Source organism: Astatotilapia calliptera, chromosome 18 (genome assembly GCF_964374335.1).
Source record: "Astatotilapia calliptera chromosome 18, fAstCal68.1, whole genome shotgun sequence".
Lineage (NCBI taxonomy): Eukaryota > Metazoa > Chordata > Actinopteri > Cichliformes > Cichlidae > Astatotilapia > Astatotilapia calliptera.
In genome coordinates this window covers 1,841,783-1,861,748 of record NC_137439.1, presented here as the reverse complement: position 1 = coordinate 1,861,748, position 19,966 = coordinate 1,841,783, and the positions used below count along the sequence as shown (strand labels likewise).

General features: G+C 46.9%; 1 protein-coding gene across 5 annotated transcripts in view; it reads right to left on the bottom strand.

Annotated features, from left to right (window-relative positions):
• The window catches only part of rasal2 (RAS protein activator like 2), a 63,636-nt gene extending 44,046 nt beyond the window's left edge, over positions 1-19,590 (bottom strand). For 4 of the 5 annotated variants that reach the window (XM_026149132.2, XM_026149131.2, XM_080292341.1 and 1 more), the window contains exon 1: positions 6,930-9,318. In XM_026149132.2, coding sequence (XP_026004917.2) covers positions 6,930-7,422 — 493 coding nt within the window. In that variant the 5' untranslated portion in view covers positions 7,423-9,318. Of the gene's footprint in view, positions 1-6,929; positions 9,319-18,947 lie in introns of those variants that run through there. The other variant, XM_026149134.2, reaches the window with a different exon arrangement.
• Between the last annotated feature and the right edge of the window lie 376 nt (positions 19,591-19,966).

Below are 19,966 nucleotides of genomic sequence, written 5' to 3'. Positions count from 1 at the left end.
GAAGGACTGAAGGAGGTTTGCTGTGTTCACACAGGCGCCGCAGCACACGTGGAAACGTCCGGTACGACGGCTTTGTTTAACCCACCGGTTCTTGTGATGTCACGAGATGCCGATGAGCGCAGCTGTCACATGTCCTGTGGGAGGGGTGGAAAGTATCCTGACCTCATTCAACTGTGCGGTGTCCACGTAAGAGCCGCAAGATTAGCTGGATTTTGATTTCAGTCGCAATTTTAGTTTCCAGCAGAAAACAAATTATTAAAAATAAAAAAATCACTTTTCACCGCAAAGCTTTTTTTAATTTCCCGTGTTATAAATCAAGCGCACCCTCTGACACCTCCGTAAACACTCAAACTCAGTCGCTGGTCAGTTCAGCTCACAGCTAACGTTTCAGTAAAGTGTCAAATACTCGATCTGATGAAGAAAAGCCCGGGCACGAGTCCATCACGGGTATCGGCCTCGCAAACGAGTGAACAGCAGATCAGAGATCGATAACCCTCAAAGGAGGTCCTGCAGACCTCGACAGGAAGAGGACTGCTCACAGTACGAGACACAGATGTGAGAACAGAAAAGAATAATCCATCAATATTTTCCAGTCTCTGATCCTAAAAATCACATTTGCTTTGATATTGGATGGCTGCTAACTTTCTGCTTCTTAATTCAGATCAAACTGAGGTTATTGTACTCGGCCCTGAAAAGCTTAGAAATATGGTATCTAACCAGATTCTTACTCTGGATGGCATTACCTTGGCCTCCAGTAACACTGTGAGGAACCTTGGAGTCATTTTTGACCAGGACATGTCCTTCAACGCACATATTAAACAAATATGTAAGACTGCGTTCTTCCATTTGCGCAACATCTCTAAAATTAGAAATATCCTGTCTCAGAGTGACGCTGAAAAACTAGTTCATGCATTTATTACTTCCAGGCTGGACGACTGTAATTCATTATTATCAGGATGTCCTAAAAACTCCCTGAAAGCCTTCAGCTGATCCAAAATGCTGCAGCAAGAGTCCTGACAGGGACTAGAAAGAGAGAGCAGATTTCTCCTGTTTTGGCTTCCTGTTAAATCCAGGATTCAAACTCCTGCTCCTCACATACAAGGTCTTCAATAATCAGGCCCCATCTTATCTTAATGACCTTGTAGTACCATATCACCCTATTAGAGCACTTGGCTCTCGCTCTGCAGGCCTACTTGTTGTTCCTAGAGTATTTAAAAGTAGAATGGGAGGCAGAGCCTTCAGTTTTCAGGCCCCTCTTCTGTGGAACCAGCTTCCAGTTTGGATTCAGGAGACAGACACTATCTCTACTTTCAAGATTAGGCTTCAAACTTTCCTTTTTGCTAAAGCATATAGTTAGGGCTGGACCAGGTGACCCTGAATCCTCCCTTAGTTATGCTGCAAGAGACGTAAGCTGCCGGGGGATTCCCATGATGCATTGAGTTTTTCCTTTCCAGTCACCTTTCTCACTCACTATGTATTAATAGACCTCTCTGCATTGAATCATATCTGTTATTAACCTCTGTCTCTCTTCCACAGCATGTCTTTATCCTGTCTTCCTTCTCTCACCCCAACCAATCGCAGCAGATGGCCCCGCCCCTCCCTGAGCCTGGTTCTGCTGGAGGTTTCTTCCTGTTAAAAGGGAGTTTTTCCTTCCCACTGTCGCCAAAGTGCTGCTCATAGGGGGTCATATGATTGTAGGGTTTTTCTCTGTATCTACTGTACAATATAAAGCGCCTTGAGGTGACTGTTGTTGTGATTTGGCGCTGTATAAATAAAATTGAATTGAATATTCAGCAGTCTGGTTAAAAAAAAAAAATCTTTCCCCTTAAAAAGGGTTTATCCTGCCAAACGCCTGTGGACCCGGAGCAGGACGGCGCCGTCACACAGTCCAGTCTGGAGGGTTCTGGCTGCAACACAAAACAACCTGTTTTCAGACGCATTCATGTGGGAGCCTCCACGTTCCCACCGCCGCTATTCGGAGCACCGAAAGGTTAATGAGCTCAGGGCTGCTTTTGTTACCCAGAAGCTTTTATTGTGGAGGGCCAATTTACATACAAAAGGAAGACACACACACACACACACACACACACACACACACACACACACACGTTGTTCTGTCAGTGTGAGGACCTTCGCTAACATAACGCATCAGTTGGACCTTCAGTTTAGCTTTAAGGATGGAAGTGCTGTCTGAACTTCCTGTCCACACAGGGTCACATGATCACAAACCTCCTCCCTGAACCTGACCAGCGTTGACTCTGCCTCATCACACTTTTCTGTATCTGTGCCTTGATGTACTGGTTATGTTAGATAACGTCTGGTAAGAGACTGAGCTGAGAGACTGATAAAGAGTCTGTGGCGCTACAGTCTGTGCTCACGTGCACGAGGTCCAAACACCAAACAGTGTTAGGCATAAAAACACTGGGTTAGGGTTGAAAAACGGAGAGTTAGGTGAGGCAGACCAAATAAGACTGCTTCATTTAATCTCTGGGAATGAGGACGAGCTGAGCTGGCTCTGAAGCCAGCCACACACACACACACACACACACACACCTCATTGAGTATGCAGGAGCTGTCCTGGCCTCAAACACACACACGGCTGATTAACAGGGTTTCTGTAGGATGCCGTGAGCCAGAACACCACCACACATATCCTGCCTCAGCCACACACACACACACACACACACACACACACAGAGAAAAGAGCCTGATTCACCCTCCCAGTTCTCACACTCAGTTTCCATGTGAAAATGAACAGCTACTGCTAAGTGGGGTCTAATTAACCCAACTCTGTGTGTGTGTGTGTGTGTGTGTGTGTGTGTGTGTGTGTGTGTGTGTGTGTGTGTGTGTGTGTGTGTGTGTGTTTACAGAAGTGAGAGCTCTGTGGTTTTGATTACCCAGCATGCTCTGGGCATGCTGGAAACTTTCACACTGTGTCTGTTTACAGCCGCTTCTGTTCACGCAGACACATTTACTGCAGTCCTGAAACTGTGTACAAATACTTCACTGTGCTCCACGCTGTACGGCTCTGTGTGCTCTTCATTACTGCTGAGTCACAGCAGAATCAAACACAGTGACTTGAGGCTTTCTGCAGATTAAAGTTAAGCAACAGAAAGCAGAGGAAAGCCGATCTTTATTTATTTTTGTTAAAATGCTGAATTTTCTCACAGACTCTGGTCTGTTTGGGTTTCACTACTTCAAAGTCTCAGGCAGAACAAACTGACAGATCATAAAGTAGAGGGAAAAAGTTTTCACAATAAAGACCTGGGTTAGTTTCTTGTTTGCAGTCATGTCGTGTTGACTAACCCTGCTGGCACGGCTGGTGGGGCATCGCCGCTCTGAGCGACCACACGACGGTGTAGAAACCAGAAGCTCTGCGTGCTGAACCTGCCCGAGCGTTCACATGTTTTTAAGAAATACACCGAGCTGGCTGTACATCTGTGGGTGAACCACAGCAGGAACTAATACGCACACTTTTCTACAGCCTCCAGAGCATTGTAGGAGCTGTAGTTTATAGTTTGACACAAGACTGAAAGTAAAAGGAAGAACAGCCTGCAGCAGGCTGCTGACCTGTGCAGGTGTGCCCCGCCTCTCGCCCTGTGACGGGCTCTAGGGCACGGCGACCCTGAAGAGTATATCTGGTGAACTGAAGTTTTGAGCCAGGGTCAGATTACCACTCATCACAACCGCATGTGGGACCGGCTCAGACCGGATTTTAAAACTGATTTTAGGCCAAGTTTTAAAACTTGTTCATGACTGATTTTACACTGGTTCCCAGTTTGAATCAAGACTGGTTTAAAACCTGCTCTGGAACTGAATTTGGACTGTAGCCTGGGCTTGTTTTAGGTCTAATTTAGCACTGCTTTGAAACTGGATTCAAACTTGATTTTGGGATTGAGTTCAGACTGGTTTTAAACCACTTACGGGCTTAAATGTTTTGGACTTTGGACTTTTTAGAAACGTTTTACGGTAGATTTGAGACTGGGATGGAGCAGGTGATGAGTAAAGAAACCTAAGCCCAAACCCAGGCTGTGGGGTCTGCTTTAAAACTAGTTCCACACTTGATTTCAGTTTAGAACTGGTTTTAAACTTATTGCAGACCAGTTTCTGGGCATAGTATTGGACTGATTTTAGGAGCACTCTAAGGTTGCTTTGAGCATCATGTCAGTAACCAGGTCAGGACCTGATTAGAAAGAGTTCAGAGAGAATTGTTAAGTTTTCGTCAGTACTGAGGTAAAAATCTGACAGTTTTCTGTACATCTGTGGGTAAAACCACAAGCAGGAACTTCTGATACCCAGTTCATGCTACAGTTCTACATTCCCCAAAGCATTATGGGAACTTGAGTTAATAATTTGAAGCAGGTTTAGAAGTAAAGCAAATGAGGCCTCTGCAGGCTGAGATGTGTTCTGCTTCTGAGCTCCCACCAGTGCTCCCAGCACATCAGCAGCTTCTGTTTCTGACTCTGCTCTCACACCAGTTTCCCATAAACCACCAGCTCAGACAGATTAAATTAAATCTTTTTCTACATCCCTGATCAGCTCTCCTCCTCCTCCTCCTCGATGCTGTGTTCAAATTTCCGGCGAGGCTGAACGCTCCGATGAACGTGGCATGCCGGGGACGCTGGGAGCTCACAGATAACACGCATCATCTCCGTTTCAGGATGATGGATGACGACAGAAATATATGCGTCTATCAAACAGGTCGGACTCTGGCGAAGCAGAGACACGATGCCCAAAGGCACACATTAATCTGACACGGTCACCAGAACGGTGTACCACAACAGATCCCATTTCCCTCATAACACAAGCTTTCAGTGAGAGAGAGGTCAGAGGTCACAGACAGGAGGTGGAATAAAATCTGTGATAAGGAACCTCTGGAGTCAGAAAATATTCGAGTTCACACATCGATACTATGAGAAGGTCCCAACCCTGAATCCTTTTATCAGTAAGCTCACAGGAACATGTATGTGCATGTCTTTAAGCTCACGGTGAACTCAGATCAGCTGCTTTGTGTTTTTTACATCACGTGTTTTGAGCAGCGTTTCAGTCCCTCATGCGCCTGAGCATGAAATATTTACTCTGCATGTGCAGTCTGTGAAACGTGCAGCATCTGATTTAAAAGGACAGCCTGAGCTCTGATGGTAAACAAGAGCCGGCGAGGTGAGGAGATCCGGCACGCTGCCAAAGATCCAAACCTGCACAGCAGTAAGGAGACCAAGGATAAAGCAGACCCGGTTCTGCTCGGTGCACCTGTGCACAGGTTAGCGCGACTTTCATTACTTCCTGGTTTCATTCGCCCTGAAATTATTTATAATTCAGGCCCGAACAAACTGGACTCCAGGACTGCTTCACACTTGGCTGGTTTAAATCTTGAATTTGGACTGAGATGGATTTTTGCAATGACTCGTTTCTGATTGCATAAAACTGATTTCAGAATCGGGTCTGTTTTTTCCCTGATGTTCAAAAGCTGCTTCTGCGTACATACATGGGTATTTTATTGTGTTTTCTGAATTTCTATAGACTTCGTCATTCAAAGATCTCTGTGGCTCTGATATCAGCCAAAGAAAATTAATTCAGACAATTATTCATATTCAGAGGAGCTGTGTTGGAGAACTAATGGGACTTGATGCAGCAGCGAGTTCTGCATGAAAACACACATTTATTATCTGCAGGCTCTAAATGTTTCCTCATGTGAGGTTGTAGTGGAAACTGCAATTAGCATGACTTAACCTTCAGACTGGCTGCCTGTCTGAGCTTTACACACTCTGCATGAATGTAAATGTTTGGTGAAGCAGCTGCAGACAGATTTCCAGCCTTCAATCAGGAGCAGGAGCAGGAGGAGGAGGAGGAGGAAACCTCTCTGAGAGCACAAAGGACAGCCGAGGTTTTCCTCCCTTAGAGTAGAATGAAGCTGCAGGGGCCACAGGAGAGAAACATCACTCTGCTTTAACTTCACCATGTGGGAATTTTTGTATCATCGTCATAATAATAGTTCAGGTCAGTTTCTGAGGCAGTGATCTAGTGGAGGTAAATGAGGAGGTAATTATACCATATTGATAAGACAGACTGGTTGAACTGCGTTTTAATGTTTCGCTCTACCTTATTCACACAAATGATGCTAATGCTTTTTATAGACCTGCGCGATCCAGCTAAATCGGACTGCTCTTAATTTAATTTGACCGCTGAGATTTTCACGGCCAGAGCGACATTACAACGTTCAAGAAAAAGAAAACAGACAAACAAACAAATTATGCTGAATGTGTTGCATGTGGTGCATCACAGATACCTGCTAATTAATGCCCAAATAAAATCGTAGAACCCTGCAGACCTTAGTGACGGTCTAAGTGCAGTAACCTCACAGCAGCCACATAACTGGTCAGATGATGTCATTAAAAAAGCTCTGAAAGGCTCCAAAAGCACAAGCATGGCCCAGAGGTCCAGCTCAGGGCCTCCAACTAGCTGTGGTGAAGCCTAGTGGACAGCTAGCAGCTACACCCGCCTGCGTCTCCATCCACCTGCCAGGGAGAGAGGCCATCCCCCTACGAATGCAAAACTTTGATCCCAAAAAACAAACCAACTCTGAGCACATTGAAGCGAACACACCAACGGACTGCTCTTTAACATTCAGGTAAGGATTTAAAACTCTGTTTTAACAGCTCGGTTTCCCCCCGAACGAGGTTCCTGTTTATTCTGAAAGTTCTGCTGTTTGAGAGAAAACCACCCGGGAAGAATTCTGGGGGATTCCCTTTAGAGAATAATTCAGGCTAGTTCCTGGTGTCTATTTGTGTTGGCGTCAAAGCTTCTGAGCCGGAGGCAACACAACTGTCTTCTCTTCATCTCATCGTGCTTTTAATATGTTAAGTGAAAATGAAGCTGTTAAAAAGAAAACTTTTTAAAAGAGGACACAAGCATGACGTAGACACCCCTACCGTCCTCTCCTCCTTCATCTTCGCTGCCTCCGCCTTCTTCCCTCAGGACTTTGCCGATCCTTCGAGACAGCGAGCTAAAGAAGCTGCTGACGGATGGCGTGCTCCTCTCGGCGACCGATTCTACCTTCCTGAGCGGTTCCCTATTGTTGTCGTTGTTGGCGCCGGGCTCGGACATCGACCGGAGAAAGATCCTCTGCAGGGCGCCGGGCTCCCCGCTACGTTTTTTCGGGTTTGGGAGGGTGCCGAACCTCGGCAGGCTGAGCAATCGCCGGTGAGAAGGCTCCATGGTTTGTGCTTTGCCCTCGGGAGTGGACGTACCGGCCGACCTCGGCGCCTGGCGAGCAGATGTCTCCCATTTGTATTTGTCCAATAACTGCTCAGAAGCCGGTGGGGTGTTGGTTCTCCGCCAGGGCCTCCTGTAAAAGTGCCAGTGGTACAAGGTCCCCTGGATTAGACCCTCACCGATCAAAGGGTGGGCGCCACTTCCACTCATAGTCTAGCACACGCAAGCTTCCTCCAGGCAGCAACGAGCAGATGGAGGCCCCCAAAATGGCCGTCACTGCTGGTTCGCCGACAGCTGTGCTGTGACACGGACACACGACCCCGGCGGGTCGGACGGATGAGGATTCGTCAGGTTGTCCTCATGTGCACGCCGAGCTGGAGCTGCCGTTCGCTCGCTTTCTGTGGGCTGACGTTCGTCTTCCTGGGAGGAAGTCAAGAGCCAGAGAAAGACCGAGGCCAGCCAATCAGGGCTGAGCAAAGGCAAAGCAGCAGACTGTGGTTTCCCCTATGAAGACTACAGCGTCGAGCATCAGCTTCTCCTTTTTCTGATCAGTTTCCTGGTTTGGTTCTTATTCAGCAGCAACGACGATGACGATGACGCAGAGCTCTCATAATGAATCATATGGATGGATTTAGATCTGTAGACTTGCTGCAGTTTGCAAACAGCCTGAATTTTGCTCCAAAATAGGCGGGAAATCCCCCTTTCATACTTCCCACATTGGCGATTTATGCACTTTGCGAGGGACCAGGATGGGTTGTAGTCTGTGGTGTAGGGTGGGCAGCTGGAAATAGTAGGTGGATGGAAAGAAAAAGGTTTTCGGTAGCTTAAAAGTAACCCACAGAGTGCCAAATTCAGTCAGTGATATCCTCTAATATTTATAATACCCATTTCCATTCATTCTACACGTAGCAGCAGAGAAGGATCTGAAGAATAGGAGGCAAGATCTGTACGTTTACTATCTATGAAAGTAACACAGGCCAGAACACAATCTGGACGCGCTGATACAAAAACATTTAACTGGTATAGTTGAGTGTAATTTAGTCAAGCTCTTACCCACATTCAGGCCAGTCATTCTCTGTTTATTGGGTTAAATTTCTGAGCTCTCAGGCCTCCATACATGTTGTGAGCCCTAAATATTCATGAGGACTGAAGAATGTCCCCCCGCCCCCCGAGGCCTCTGTGACCAGAGAGGAAACAGGAGCAGAGTCCCAGAGAGCAGGGAGGAGCTCTGAGGACACTTTATTCAAGCCCCGCTGATAGAGAAGCTTTGAAGCAGCAGAAGCGAGATAGAAAAATCCCCGCAGCTCACTCCGCGAGTTTCATAATATGGAAATGAGGAGGTTTGTTGTCGTTGTTGTTCAGGCTGCAGGTTACATGTGAGAGCGTTCAGTCCTCCACGTGGAGCTGGAGGTTCACCTGCAGCAGGCCAAACGTGGCCAAGATACAAGCTGAGGGCGATCTCAGGCTGCAAACAACCCCCGAATACATATCATCACACACTTTGTGACAGTAAAAAAAACAAATATCAACCAGCTCTCCAACAAGCTCCTCCCCCCAGTGGCCGGACTGGAAGTGGACTCCATCTCCGCTGTTGTGGAACGAAGCTTGTGATGATAGTTTTCACCTCATGGCTCATGAACCAGTTCTCCACCTATGGCAGGTTCTGGTCAGAGTGACCGTTCAGGTCACAGGAACAGGAGGACCATCCCTGTCTGCGACACGTAGATCTACTGCAGCCCAACGCGGAGGAGGAGGAGTCTGTGGGACCCGCAACAATGACCTCACCAGCTTGGTCGGCTTGGTCTCATAAAAATCGTTTGTCCCTGATCGTGGACACAAATTGACCTGTTTTTATGAGATGGTCAGTGCGGCTTTGTAACAGGAAGTACATTTCCTGTGAGTAGTTTTTGGCGAGCACGCAGTACCAAGAAAACGGCGCTTTGGGAGAAGTTTTAACTTTTTAGAATTTAAACCCAAAAAGTCGCTCTAAATAGTTTTAATGATTATTACTAACATATTTTAATAATGCCAACATTTTCAAAATAATACAAAATAAATAGAAACTTCTGACACATTTAAGAATCAACATGTGGTCTGTGAGCAGCAAAACCCCAACATCTCCAACCTCTGAGAATATTCATTTTGTGTAAATGGGTACAAACAGAGAGCGGACGGATGAACGATCATGTTCAGAGTCCCTGACTAGTTACAAACTGCCGTGAGACTGCGTTACAGAAAACAGAGCTGAGCTCCTGGAGGATTCAAACATGTGCTCCTCGTGGCCCTGATGCAGTTAGGAAAAAGATCAAACTCTCTCCAACTCTCAGATCAACCTTCTTCTTCTTGGGACTTTAAAGGCACGCCGCCCTGGCTGACCCACATATCAGCCCTGATTGGATAATGAAGCGACGCTGCATGTAGGTCAGAGTTAAGACTCGGGGAGGTTAAGCGGAATCAGAGGGAGGCAAGTCCTCCTCGAGCCAGCGGCAACTGACCGAGTCTGAGGCCAGAGGTCAACATCAGGACGAGCGGTTCCTCTTCCACGTCAGTTTAAACACATGTTCACGCCAAGTCTAAGCAGCTAAACGCACAACTGTAAACACTTCCTTTAGAAATTAAAAAATGAGAGCACGGGCGCTGCTACAGCTCACCTGACTGATCAGGCAAACGAAAGCTATCGTGTCCACCCGAGGTTGTTTCCTGCGTTTCATTCCTTCGTACTTGTCCCTGCTTTCCGATCTACACCGTGCTGTCCAAAAAAGGCCAAATGCAAAAAACAAATCTTACAAATAATGAAAGCTCCTCTTAAGAGGCTGTGGACAGATTTCTATGGATGGATTCAGGATAAACTTCCAATAAGATCGAAGGAATGGGACGTTTTAGACCGAAACCGGCTCGCTAACGTCAAACATAAATACCTCAGACAACATTACAAATCTAAATTACAATTTCCAGGAGTGGACCGCCAGTTCAGAAGCCACGCATGCTTTGAGTCCTTTGTTTCGTCTGAAAAGTCGCCCAAAAGCCATCAAGCAGCAAAGAGAACATCAAGGCTCAGGCAGGTCTCATTTCACCTGCATTCAGATACCAGCCCCGATTCTAACAGCTCACTCTGACTGAACCGGACTGATGCTTCTCCCCAATTTCCTGAGTTTAAAGGCCAAACAGGAAGTCCTACAAACATTTATGCTCCTCCAGAGAAAGGAAACAAAACAGGAAGAGAGGAGACAAACAGGAAGTCAGGTGGAAGCCAGCAGTGACACGGAAGACGTGGATTAAAACTTCTCTGGTGAGTGTTGTGGTATAATTTAGTCTTATTGCATTAAAATGAATCAGTGTTATGAAAACTTCTGCACAAAATCAGAGTGGATCAGAAGCACAAACTGATCCGTGATCGATTGTCAGATTCAGCGACAGAAACCTCTCACTGACTGCAGACTCAGCTCAGCCTTAGTTCGGTCGTTTTTCCTCATTGACAGACTCGACTGCTCACTTTCTCTCATTCTTCATTAATGTGTCTGCATTCATTCAAGACGTGATGCAGAAATCTTCCAGGCCCACATGTTTACACATAAAACTGCTGCAAAGTGAGCAGAACAGGCTGCAGGACTGACCCGGGGCAACAGCTTAAAGTTGCTGGTCCCTTCATCAGGCACCACTTTGTTCACTTTTCATCTCCGTCCTGCAGGAAGCCAGGAGAAGAGCGGGCAGCGGCAGCAGCCTCCAGCTAAAAATAACTCGCAGCCATAAAGAGAGCTGTAAATCAGCAGCTGATAGCACCAAAGCCACTCGGAGCTCAGGAATCCAGGCTGGAGTCTCAGCTGGAGGCCGGCGGGCTGGCCCTCGACGGTCTGAGGACGGAGCACACTTCCAGAAAACAGGAAGTTCAAGATCAGCGGCTGGATGTGAGGAGGCCGCATGAAACACTCAAAAACATCATCTGAAAGGAGCCGAAGCAGCTCCAGATTTTAGCCTGTGACAGCAGTGGCACGGTAGATCAACGCAGCGGTCTGTGACACCACCACACGCCGCCTTCCCATTAGGGCTGAACGATTATGGAAAATAATCTAATTGCGATTTTTTGCCCCAATATTGCGATTGCGATGCGATATGCGATTATTTTTTAAGGTCTTTGTCTTCTGTATTATTAAACAAAGACAAGCAATACATCATATAGTATGGCCAATACTATATTACATTAATTTTAAACTGTTCTTTCCTGGAAGACAGACCTCTGTTATGATGACATGAGGTGATGCATGAATTGATGACTGACATTTTTATTTAACTTCTTCAATCACAACAGTATATTTGAACATACACAATAGTTTATTTTTAGCTTACAAACATCTGAGCATAAAGTGCTGACAAGGAACCCTGGTGTAAACATTAAAATGAAAGTCAGTACAATGTGCAGATTGCAGAAATATACATAAACAAAATCAGTGGCTTTACCACACTCAGTTTTTCGACATCTGTGAACTACTAGACAGTCATTCAATTAAAAAATAATATTAAATAAATAAAACTAATAAATAAAAAATACACACATCTTACTGATCTCTGCAGTCAGTAACATTACACATAAAGTGCAAACATAATAGCAATTGTATAAACACACACACAAACACGCCTTTAAAATTTAAAGGCGTGGAATTGGACGGTCTAGTTCTGATTAGCGTCACCGCTGTCTCGGTGGAGTTTAATAAACTCGGCCGTCTGCTTCTTGCTATCTAAAATATAACCAGACACTGGTGTAAATTCTCGACTGTCTCATACTTCTGTTTAATAAGTTTTCTGTTTGACGTTTAGTCAGCTGTGTGAAAACCAAGGAGGAACCCACCCGGGGGATTAATAAAGTTTTATTTTATCTAATCTAATAACTTTAATCTCAGCCAAACCGATTTACTCACGAACAAACAAAACACTGAAAAAAGCCCAACAATAACATTTTTAGGTTGTCTAAGTGACTTATATATTACGTTTAACCCGAGCAGCGAAACTCCGCGGTGATCTGAAAATGATGTGCCGGGAGTTGTGCCGTTCTCGGCCGCATCAGTAACCCTCGAGCTCCCGGCTAGCTGTCGAGCTGGTGGGTAGCAGACGCCTCTGAAAACGTCGAAGCACTTTTGCAAATATGGGATATCTTGATAAACCGAGCAGATATTTGATGTTTACACAACTACTTTCTCGCCTGAAAATATGTTAAAAGTTTATTTTGTGACCCAGAAAGATTAGTATGAGTAATTTTAAAACTTAGTAGCGGCCGCCATTGCTGGAAACTGGAGTTTGGCTGGGCCGCGCTATGAATTCTGGGATATGGTAGTAATTTGGACAGCCTTCGGCGCGTCGCTGTGACGTAATCGGTCTACAAATGCGGCCTCAGGAGGATGCAGCCCATGAATTTGGACATGTCCAGAGTATAATCGCAGCCTTTGCGGTTAGAAAATTGCACTTGATCATGTCGCGATATTATCGCAAATGCGATATATCGTTCAGCCCTACTTCCCATCATTCACACATACTTCAGATTAGCTAAAACCCAGAGGGGCCCGTCCAACATTTTACAAAGTCACAAGTTCATTTGGAGAAATCAATCAATGATTCTTCCAGGAGCATATTAAAATAAAAGCCTCTGATGGATAAACTACTTATTTCCAAATTAATTGGCAGGTGACTGAAAGCCACAGCAGCTAACACACCGACCCCGAGGCAATAAAGTCAACTTCTAATCCGAGTTTGAAGCTAAACAGAGCTGAAAATATCTACGTTAGAGCCTCGTGAAGCGACAAACAGGAAGCGAGTCGGCTGATGTTCTCGAGGTCAAGTTAACTTTGAGCGGCTTAATCGCCCAAACACTCAGGTGTTGATTTAAACTACAAACAAGGTGTCTGATTGGTTGTTTGGCGGCGTGAGCGTCCTCCTCAGACAGCAGCAGCGTTTGGTGCTCAGACGATTGACTAATCCAATTTTCATCCACAACTCAGGCTTTAATCTGCAGCCGCTCTGACACAGTGATCCACTTCTGCTCTCCGCTCACAGCTTTCAGAGCGGCAGACGTCCTCTGAAGTAATCTGATTACTTCCTGCTGAATGCAGGAGCCTGCTATCATGTGACACATAAACAGGAAAGCTGGTTTCCCTTCATTAACGTCTGAAAAGGGAAGAAAAATACGAAGCATCTGGAAAATTCACCTGTCAGTCAAAGAGGCCACACCCCTATTTTTGTAAACTTTAGGCCCTAATACAATTGAATCAGGTGTGTTATAAAAACCTGACCCCACAGTTATAATGAGGTAGATAAATTAGCTATAGAGACCAAAACTGCTGCGACTGACCCACTAAAACCCTTTAACTCACTGCAGTCCACAGTCCACTGACAACAGCATCTTTTACCTCGAGGTAAAAAACCGCCTTGCTGGTTTACTTTGTGTGACTTTTGCATTTTTATTGGTCAGTTTAGATCCCAAACAAACAGTGAAAACATTCAGGTCCAAGACTACTAACAATAATCATTCAAGGAGGCAGACAAACAGCTTGTGTGTTATGAGATGTAAAATCATAGATTTTGTGAATGGAGTCTGGTAGAGTGTAAGAGCAAAATGCAAAGTATATAAAACACACAGACATAAGAGAGGGTTTCTTTGTAAAGGTATAGGATGAACGATCATTTTATTTCATTTGACATCTATAAATAACAGACACAAATCTTTTTATTCATGGTTTCTTTCTCCTGAATCTAAAACAAACCCTGATTACCACAGCACTGATTTCCCTTCGCATCAGACAAATAAAAACACACATCCAGCGCTGTGTGATTACGCCGAGTGCGTGTCGTCCCCGAGGATCCTCCGGTGCTTTTCCCACCCTGCCCTGAAATAGACAGCAGCTTTTTTTGGTCCAGAGAAGCAGGACTGCTCCTGTTTTGTTTCAGAGAGGAAATCCTGCCTCACCGCCCCCATCCTGAAAACAGCCAGGCCTGTGAGGAACTTTCCATTTCCTGCTCCCATCGGCCTCCATTGTCCTGCAGACCACCGCTCAGACCTGAACCCATTCCCCGACACTGATGAACCACACCGCCACTCAGACACGCAGACTCTGGGCGGAGATTCCTTGAAGATCCGCGAAGATCAATCCGACTCTTAGAAAATATGTTTACATGCGTCTCAGTTTGAAGAGCAAACGACCGCGTCTTCCATTCCTGCCCCGGAGCCTCCACGTCAAACACGAAGCACTTCAAACACACGCCAGTGGATCACATCCATCGTTCAGTCCTCACCAACTCATCATCAAAAGGTCAGGCACGGACACGCCCACGCCAAGCGCTGAGGCGAGCCCCGTGGTTGGATCCTGCGTTTGGGATCCAGCTCTAAATCTTGTCCCGTCTGTTTACGCACACACACAAAAGATCCAGGATTTTCTCAGCCGTCACAGACGACACACACTCATACAGAAGATCGAGCTGTTCCCTGAGCTAACCGCTTATTTCCAGCCAGATTTCTCACGTGGTGCAACCGACCGAGTCTGTCCACAACCCTGGAGACTGCTCACAGACTGCTTCGCCCCTTTCTCTCCAGCTTCTTCCTGCTTATAAAAGCTTCTTTGATTCGTGCAGACAGCTCCAGCTCAGGAGGAATCAGAAAATTGAAGTATTTCAATACGAGTTTGAAACGCTGACAGAAACCATCATATTGTTAAATAATCAGCTCGTGTGGCTCTGTATCCATGTTCAGGCAGATGGATTTTATTCCACTTCACATCTGAAGGAATCTGATCAAAGCTGGAAGAAAAAAACAACCCATCACCTTGTTTTTCTCAAACTTTGATTGCATTTCAGTAAAACAACCACAGCTGATGTACCGGCTCGTCTTTCCTGCACATCTGTCCCATCAGTAAACCTTTTTTCTGGACCTAAACATCCTGTTTTCCAAGATAAGATCTACTATATTTATCCCAAAAGTTGGGAAAGCACCCACTCACGACAGCTTTACGCTTTTTACAGAACAGACTCGGCCAAAGAAAACATCCGTTTCTGCTCGTTTCTCACGTGCAGCCTCAGAGGAACGTGACGTCCCGTCAGTCCCGCAGGAAGCTCAGGTGTGAATGGGCTCACCGGCAGCAAACTCCCAGAATCCCCGTCCAATATGGAGGCTGAGAACCTCAGTGGGGCTTCAACATGACAGCAGGAGGAAGGAAACCTTCGGAGTGCGAGTCTGCTGTCCAGACACCTCCAACATCATCGTTTCTTCTCCGGATAAATCCTCGGAGCGGCCTGACGATTAATCCGTGACGGGATGAAATGACACAACACGTTCGTGTTAACTCCTGACACTCTCAGCCGGTGGGCTGGAGGAGGAGGAGGCTCTGCGATGTGTTTAAGCGTCTGTCTGCGGTCAGCTTTAATAGGCTTACGTACAGCAGCCTTTCTCTGGATAATGCACTCTGTCGATGCTTTCAGAGAGACGCTGGATCCAAACAGCGGCAGGAGGAAGCTTCACCTGCAGTTTGATCAACGTCTCGCATCGATCGCTCTTTCGTCGCTTCTTAGTGTCGTACGTCCATCGGGGCAGAACGCCCACCACAAATAAAGTTATTGCAACACAACATAACACACACACAGACACACAAACACGGACACACTCTCTGCTTTCAGGATCGGGCAGGCTGGACTCTTGGGCCCAGAGGAGACTGTACACAGACCAGAGGGTGGATCACTGAGGTATCACCTCACACCTGGTTAGCTCAGAAAGGAAGGAACGTTATAGGTCACATGATGTCATTAAAATGCTCCAACAGCACCAACATGGTACAGGGGTGACAGCTAGGAGAGCGCCAGCAGCTACAGCCGCCTGAGTCGCCATCCACCTGTCGGTCAAAGAGGCCACACCCCCTAATCATGCTAACTTTAAACAGGCTTTAAAAAGACGTTTGTTTCTGCTGTAAAGGTGCACATTTTAACACAGGCATCTGTAGGACAGACTCACAGCTGGAGCCTCCAGTGGACGTTAAGAGGAAGTGCAGGTTTTGGTATTCTTTGATTAGAAATTCCAGCGCTAACCTCCTCCCGTCTGAGCGGGAAGCTGCTACAGCGTCTCAGCAGCACAAACTCAACACAGTCTGACACGAGGCCCCAGCCTGCTCTGTAAATACACCGGCAGGGTGGAGGAGACCCCACCCTCTGATGTAACGTGAATGCAGCAGAAAAACACAAACGACCCGCCGCTGCATTTTTCTGCAGTGAGGTGGACCTGAAGGCAGCACGGCGGCAGCCATTGTTGAATCTATTTGAGGAATGCGAGCCGCGGAGGGCAGCGAGGACCCGATGCCAGAGCCGGAGTCCTGCCCGGTGAGATCACCGGCACAAACTGGCTGCTGACATCACACCCTGCCAACAGCGGGAGGGTGGAGGAGGTGGAGGAGGAAGAGCAAACATCCTGATGCAGCCTCGCAGCTACAGATAGCAGCGCTGCATTCAGGCCTCTGTGAGCGTGCACATCTACGTTCAAAATAAACCGAGTTATAATCACGCTCAGGTTCATGAACACATCAGTGATGGGTCATAGCAGCCTTCAATGCTCCACCCTGTTGGTTCACAGGACGTCACCACCACTTCAGCCTCACTCATCCACTTTATTCCCAGTTTCGGATGAGTTCATGGGCCGCCGGAGCCTTTAGGTCTAAAGTGACAAACACGACTTTATTCTTACATTAACATCGAGAAACTCTGGGTTCAGTTTGAGACTGAATGAATTTAGAAGTTTTAAACTTTATAACTGGGATCATTAAGGTGATTAAAGGCAGTCAGACTATTCTTCAGTGTTTTCACTCTGTGCTGGTTTTGTCTTTCAACACTTTGGTTTTTTAGTTTTGCACCTTATTATTATTAATTTGTGCATCTGTCTGGTAGTTCTTGACTTGGTTTTTTGTGGCTTTCTTTGCTTACATCCCTTTGTGATCATTTTGTTCCATTTTTAGCGTCATGTTGTGTTTTAGAGTCGTGTTTCATTGTTTGGTGGCCAGTTTGAGCCTCTTTGTGGTTGTTTGTGTTTCTTTTGTCATTGTGTCTCTTTTTTTGTTCATTTTGAGTGTTTAAGAAATGACTTTCCACGTGTTCGTGGTCATTTGGAGACTCTTTCCAGTTACTTTACGTCTCATTCTGAACACTTTGCTGCTCTGAATGTCTTTTGGTTATTTTGAGTGTTTTGGATGACTCTGACTTTCCATTCTGAATCTAAAAGGAGATTTGAAAGGAGAAAAACACTAAAATTCGCCCTCTGATGTCACATTAAGCAACACGATCCAGTCTCTTCTGCTCATCCTTATCAGGGTCGGGTCCAAACTCAGAGCAGCGACTCAGACGCCCATTTCTCCCATGTTTTCAGGATCCTTTGAAAGTATCAACATCACCTGCAGGCTGTGTCCCTCAGGTGAATTTAAATAAACACAGAAGAGTTTCTGTAATTCACTGCAGCCATCAGTGATTACTCAGTGCATTCTCAGTCCTCGCCAACGCCGCCATGTGACCGCCTGTCCTGGAAAACTGTTCGGTCTCACAGAGCTCTGAAGCTTTTATTTTAGGAAGTGAAGCAGCAGCAGTCCTGCAGGGAAACATGAGACAGCAGCTGCAGCACCGGCCTCTCGTGTGAAGTCCGCGCAGAAAAACTGAGTCATGTTACCGTTTTCTGCCTCACAGGACGCCGCTGTGAGTCACAGCCCCACACGGCCCCATGTGACTGCGAATAAGACGTCTCCTTACAGTTTCAGCGACCTCTGACCTTTCTGTCAGCTTCTCGTTCGCTACACACTGGAAGCTGGAAACTTGTGGCTGTATTCATGTGGCTTTATTGTGGGTGTCTGAGGTTTGTTCGCTTTAAAACAGTAACATCAGCGACTCCACCTGTGAATAAAACTCAACACACCGGATAAACTCAGCGCTCAGGACTAACGCCACTGTTTGCACTTCCTTTCCCATCACTTTACGTCTCATTCTAAAGATCTGGACACTTTAGACTTTAGTCATGTTTTGATTATTATAAGATTTAAGCGTTTCTGAAGTTATCTCGCATCCTTATTGGTTCATCTTGCGTCTCTTTTTGGTCACTTGGGACTTGTTTGTTTTTTGTGGGCTTTTGTGGTGTTTTTGCATCGCGTTGTGAACACTCTTGTTTTGTGGCATTTGTATGGTTACTTTGAATGTTTTGGGACGTTTCTGTGGTTTTGAGCCGCTTCCTGAATACACGCAGGACTGTGTGACCCTAATCTAATCTGAGAGGTTCCCCGACGATTCAGATTACTGAGGTCAGCTGGTTTGAGTGCAGATTAAGAGCAGTGTTGTTGCTTTATTTTGACAAACTAAACTCAGGGAGACCTTTTCTGCTTCAGCTGCGATTAAACGCTGCAGTGCTTCCTGTAAGGACAGTCTGTCTCAGGAGGTCTAAGCTTTAAACCCTGAACCTTCAGAGAACAAGAAAGTTTTAAGGGATTATTAAGAGGGTAAGGGAACCAGAGCAGTTTAAGAGTCTGGCCCCAGGAACCCTTCTCAAGGAGGCTGAGTCGAAACCTCACGGAGCTGCAGCTCCCGGTCCCCCCGGTGGCCTCCATGACCTCGGCCTGGGCTCTAGGCGGATACCTGGCTATCCGAAAGGTGGCCGGTGCCCTCTCTACCTGCTGACCCCGGTCCCGAGACCCGCCCGGCCGCCGGGTCTCGGTCCTGCCCCCCCAGTGTGTTCTTCTTACCGTAGACCCGGAGCCAGCCCTGCTGCTGTGACACAGCGTCCCCCAGGATCCGGTCCACCAGCGGATCCAGGAGGCTCAGCCCGCCGCGCAGAGAATCCACGTCGCCTGGAAGCGAGTCCGTCTCCATGTCCGAAAGCAGAGAAAAAAAACTTGCTGTGGCTTCAAGTGTCCCTCCACAAGTGTGAGACAGTCCCGGAGCGGCGAGTCCAAGTGTCCACGCGCGGAGAGGAAGCGGAAAAAGTGTCGGGAGGATCCGTTACGGGACAGTTTGGTCGCTTTCACCGCCCAGCTGCTCCCTGTTAGCCGTTAGCTCGGGTCCGGCTGCCCGGCTGGCTCTCCCTCATTGTTCCGCTTCTCGGCGTAGCTGAAGGGGCAAACTTCCTCCAAACCAGCGTCCAGGTGAGACCGGGAGCGCCCTACCTCTGTCCCCGAGAAAAGTCCACACAGAGGCAGCCGTTAGGTCCGCGAAAGCCGCTGGAAGACACCGAGAGTCACGCGGTGGTCTCTGTGCCTCCGGCGGGCTGCCCCTCTCTGCCGCTGCCGCTACTCACAGTCCACCGCACGGGGACGGGCACGAGCCTGACCGGGCGCGCTCCTGCCAGGAGAGTCAGGAGCGCGCAGGGACGTCTGGCTGACGGGATGTTTCCCTGAACCTGACCACGTGACACGAGTCAGTATTACCAGGTTCTAATGAGCCCGGAGGATCTTCTGCATCCGCACTGAGGTCCGGCTGTATAAGAGCTCGGCCTCAGCCCACAGACACGCAACGTGACGACACAAAAGACCGCGTAGGTGTAGCAAAGTAACCCCACAGACACGCAAACGACCGAAAACACCCGAAAAGAAACCCAACCCGACTGCAAGCTGTAATAAACATCCACAAAAACACTCACATTACAAACATGCACACAACAAGTGACAAGATGACCTGCAAAACAAGTCCAGTGACCCACTGAGACAAAGACTCAGAACAAAAGGACATTTATTCAATAACTTTAAAAATGCCACCAAACTAACAA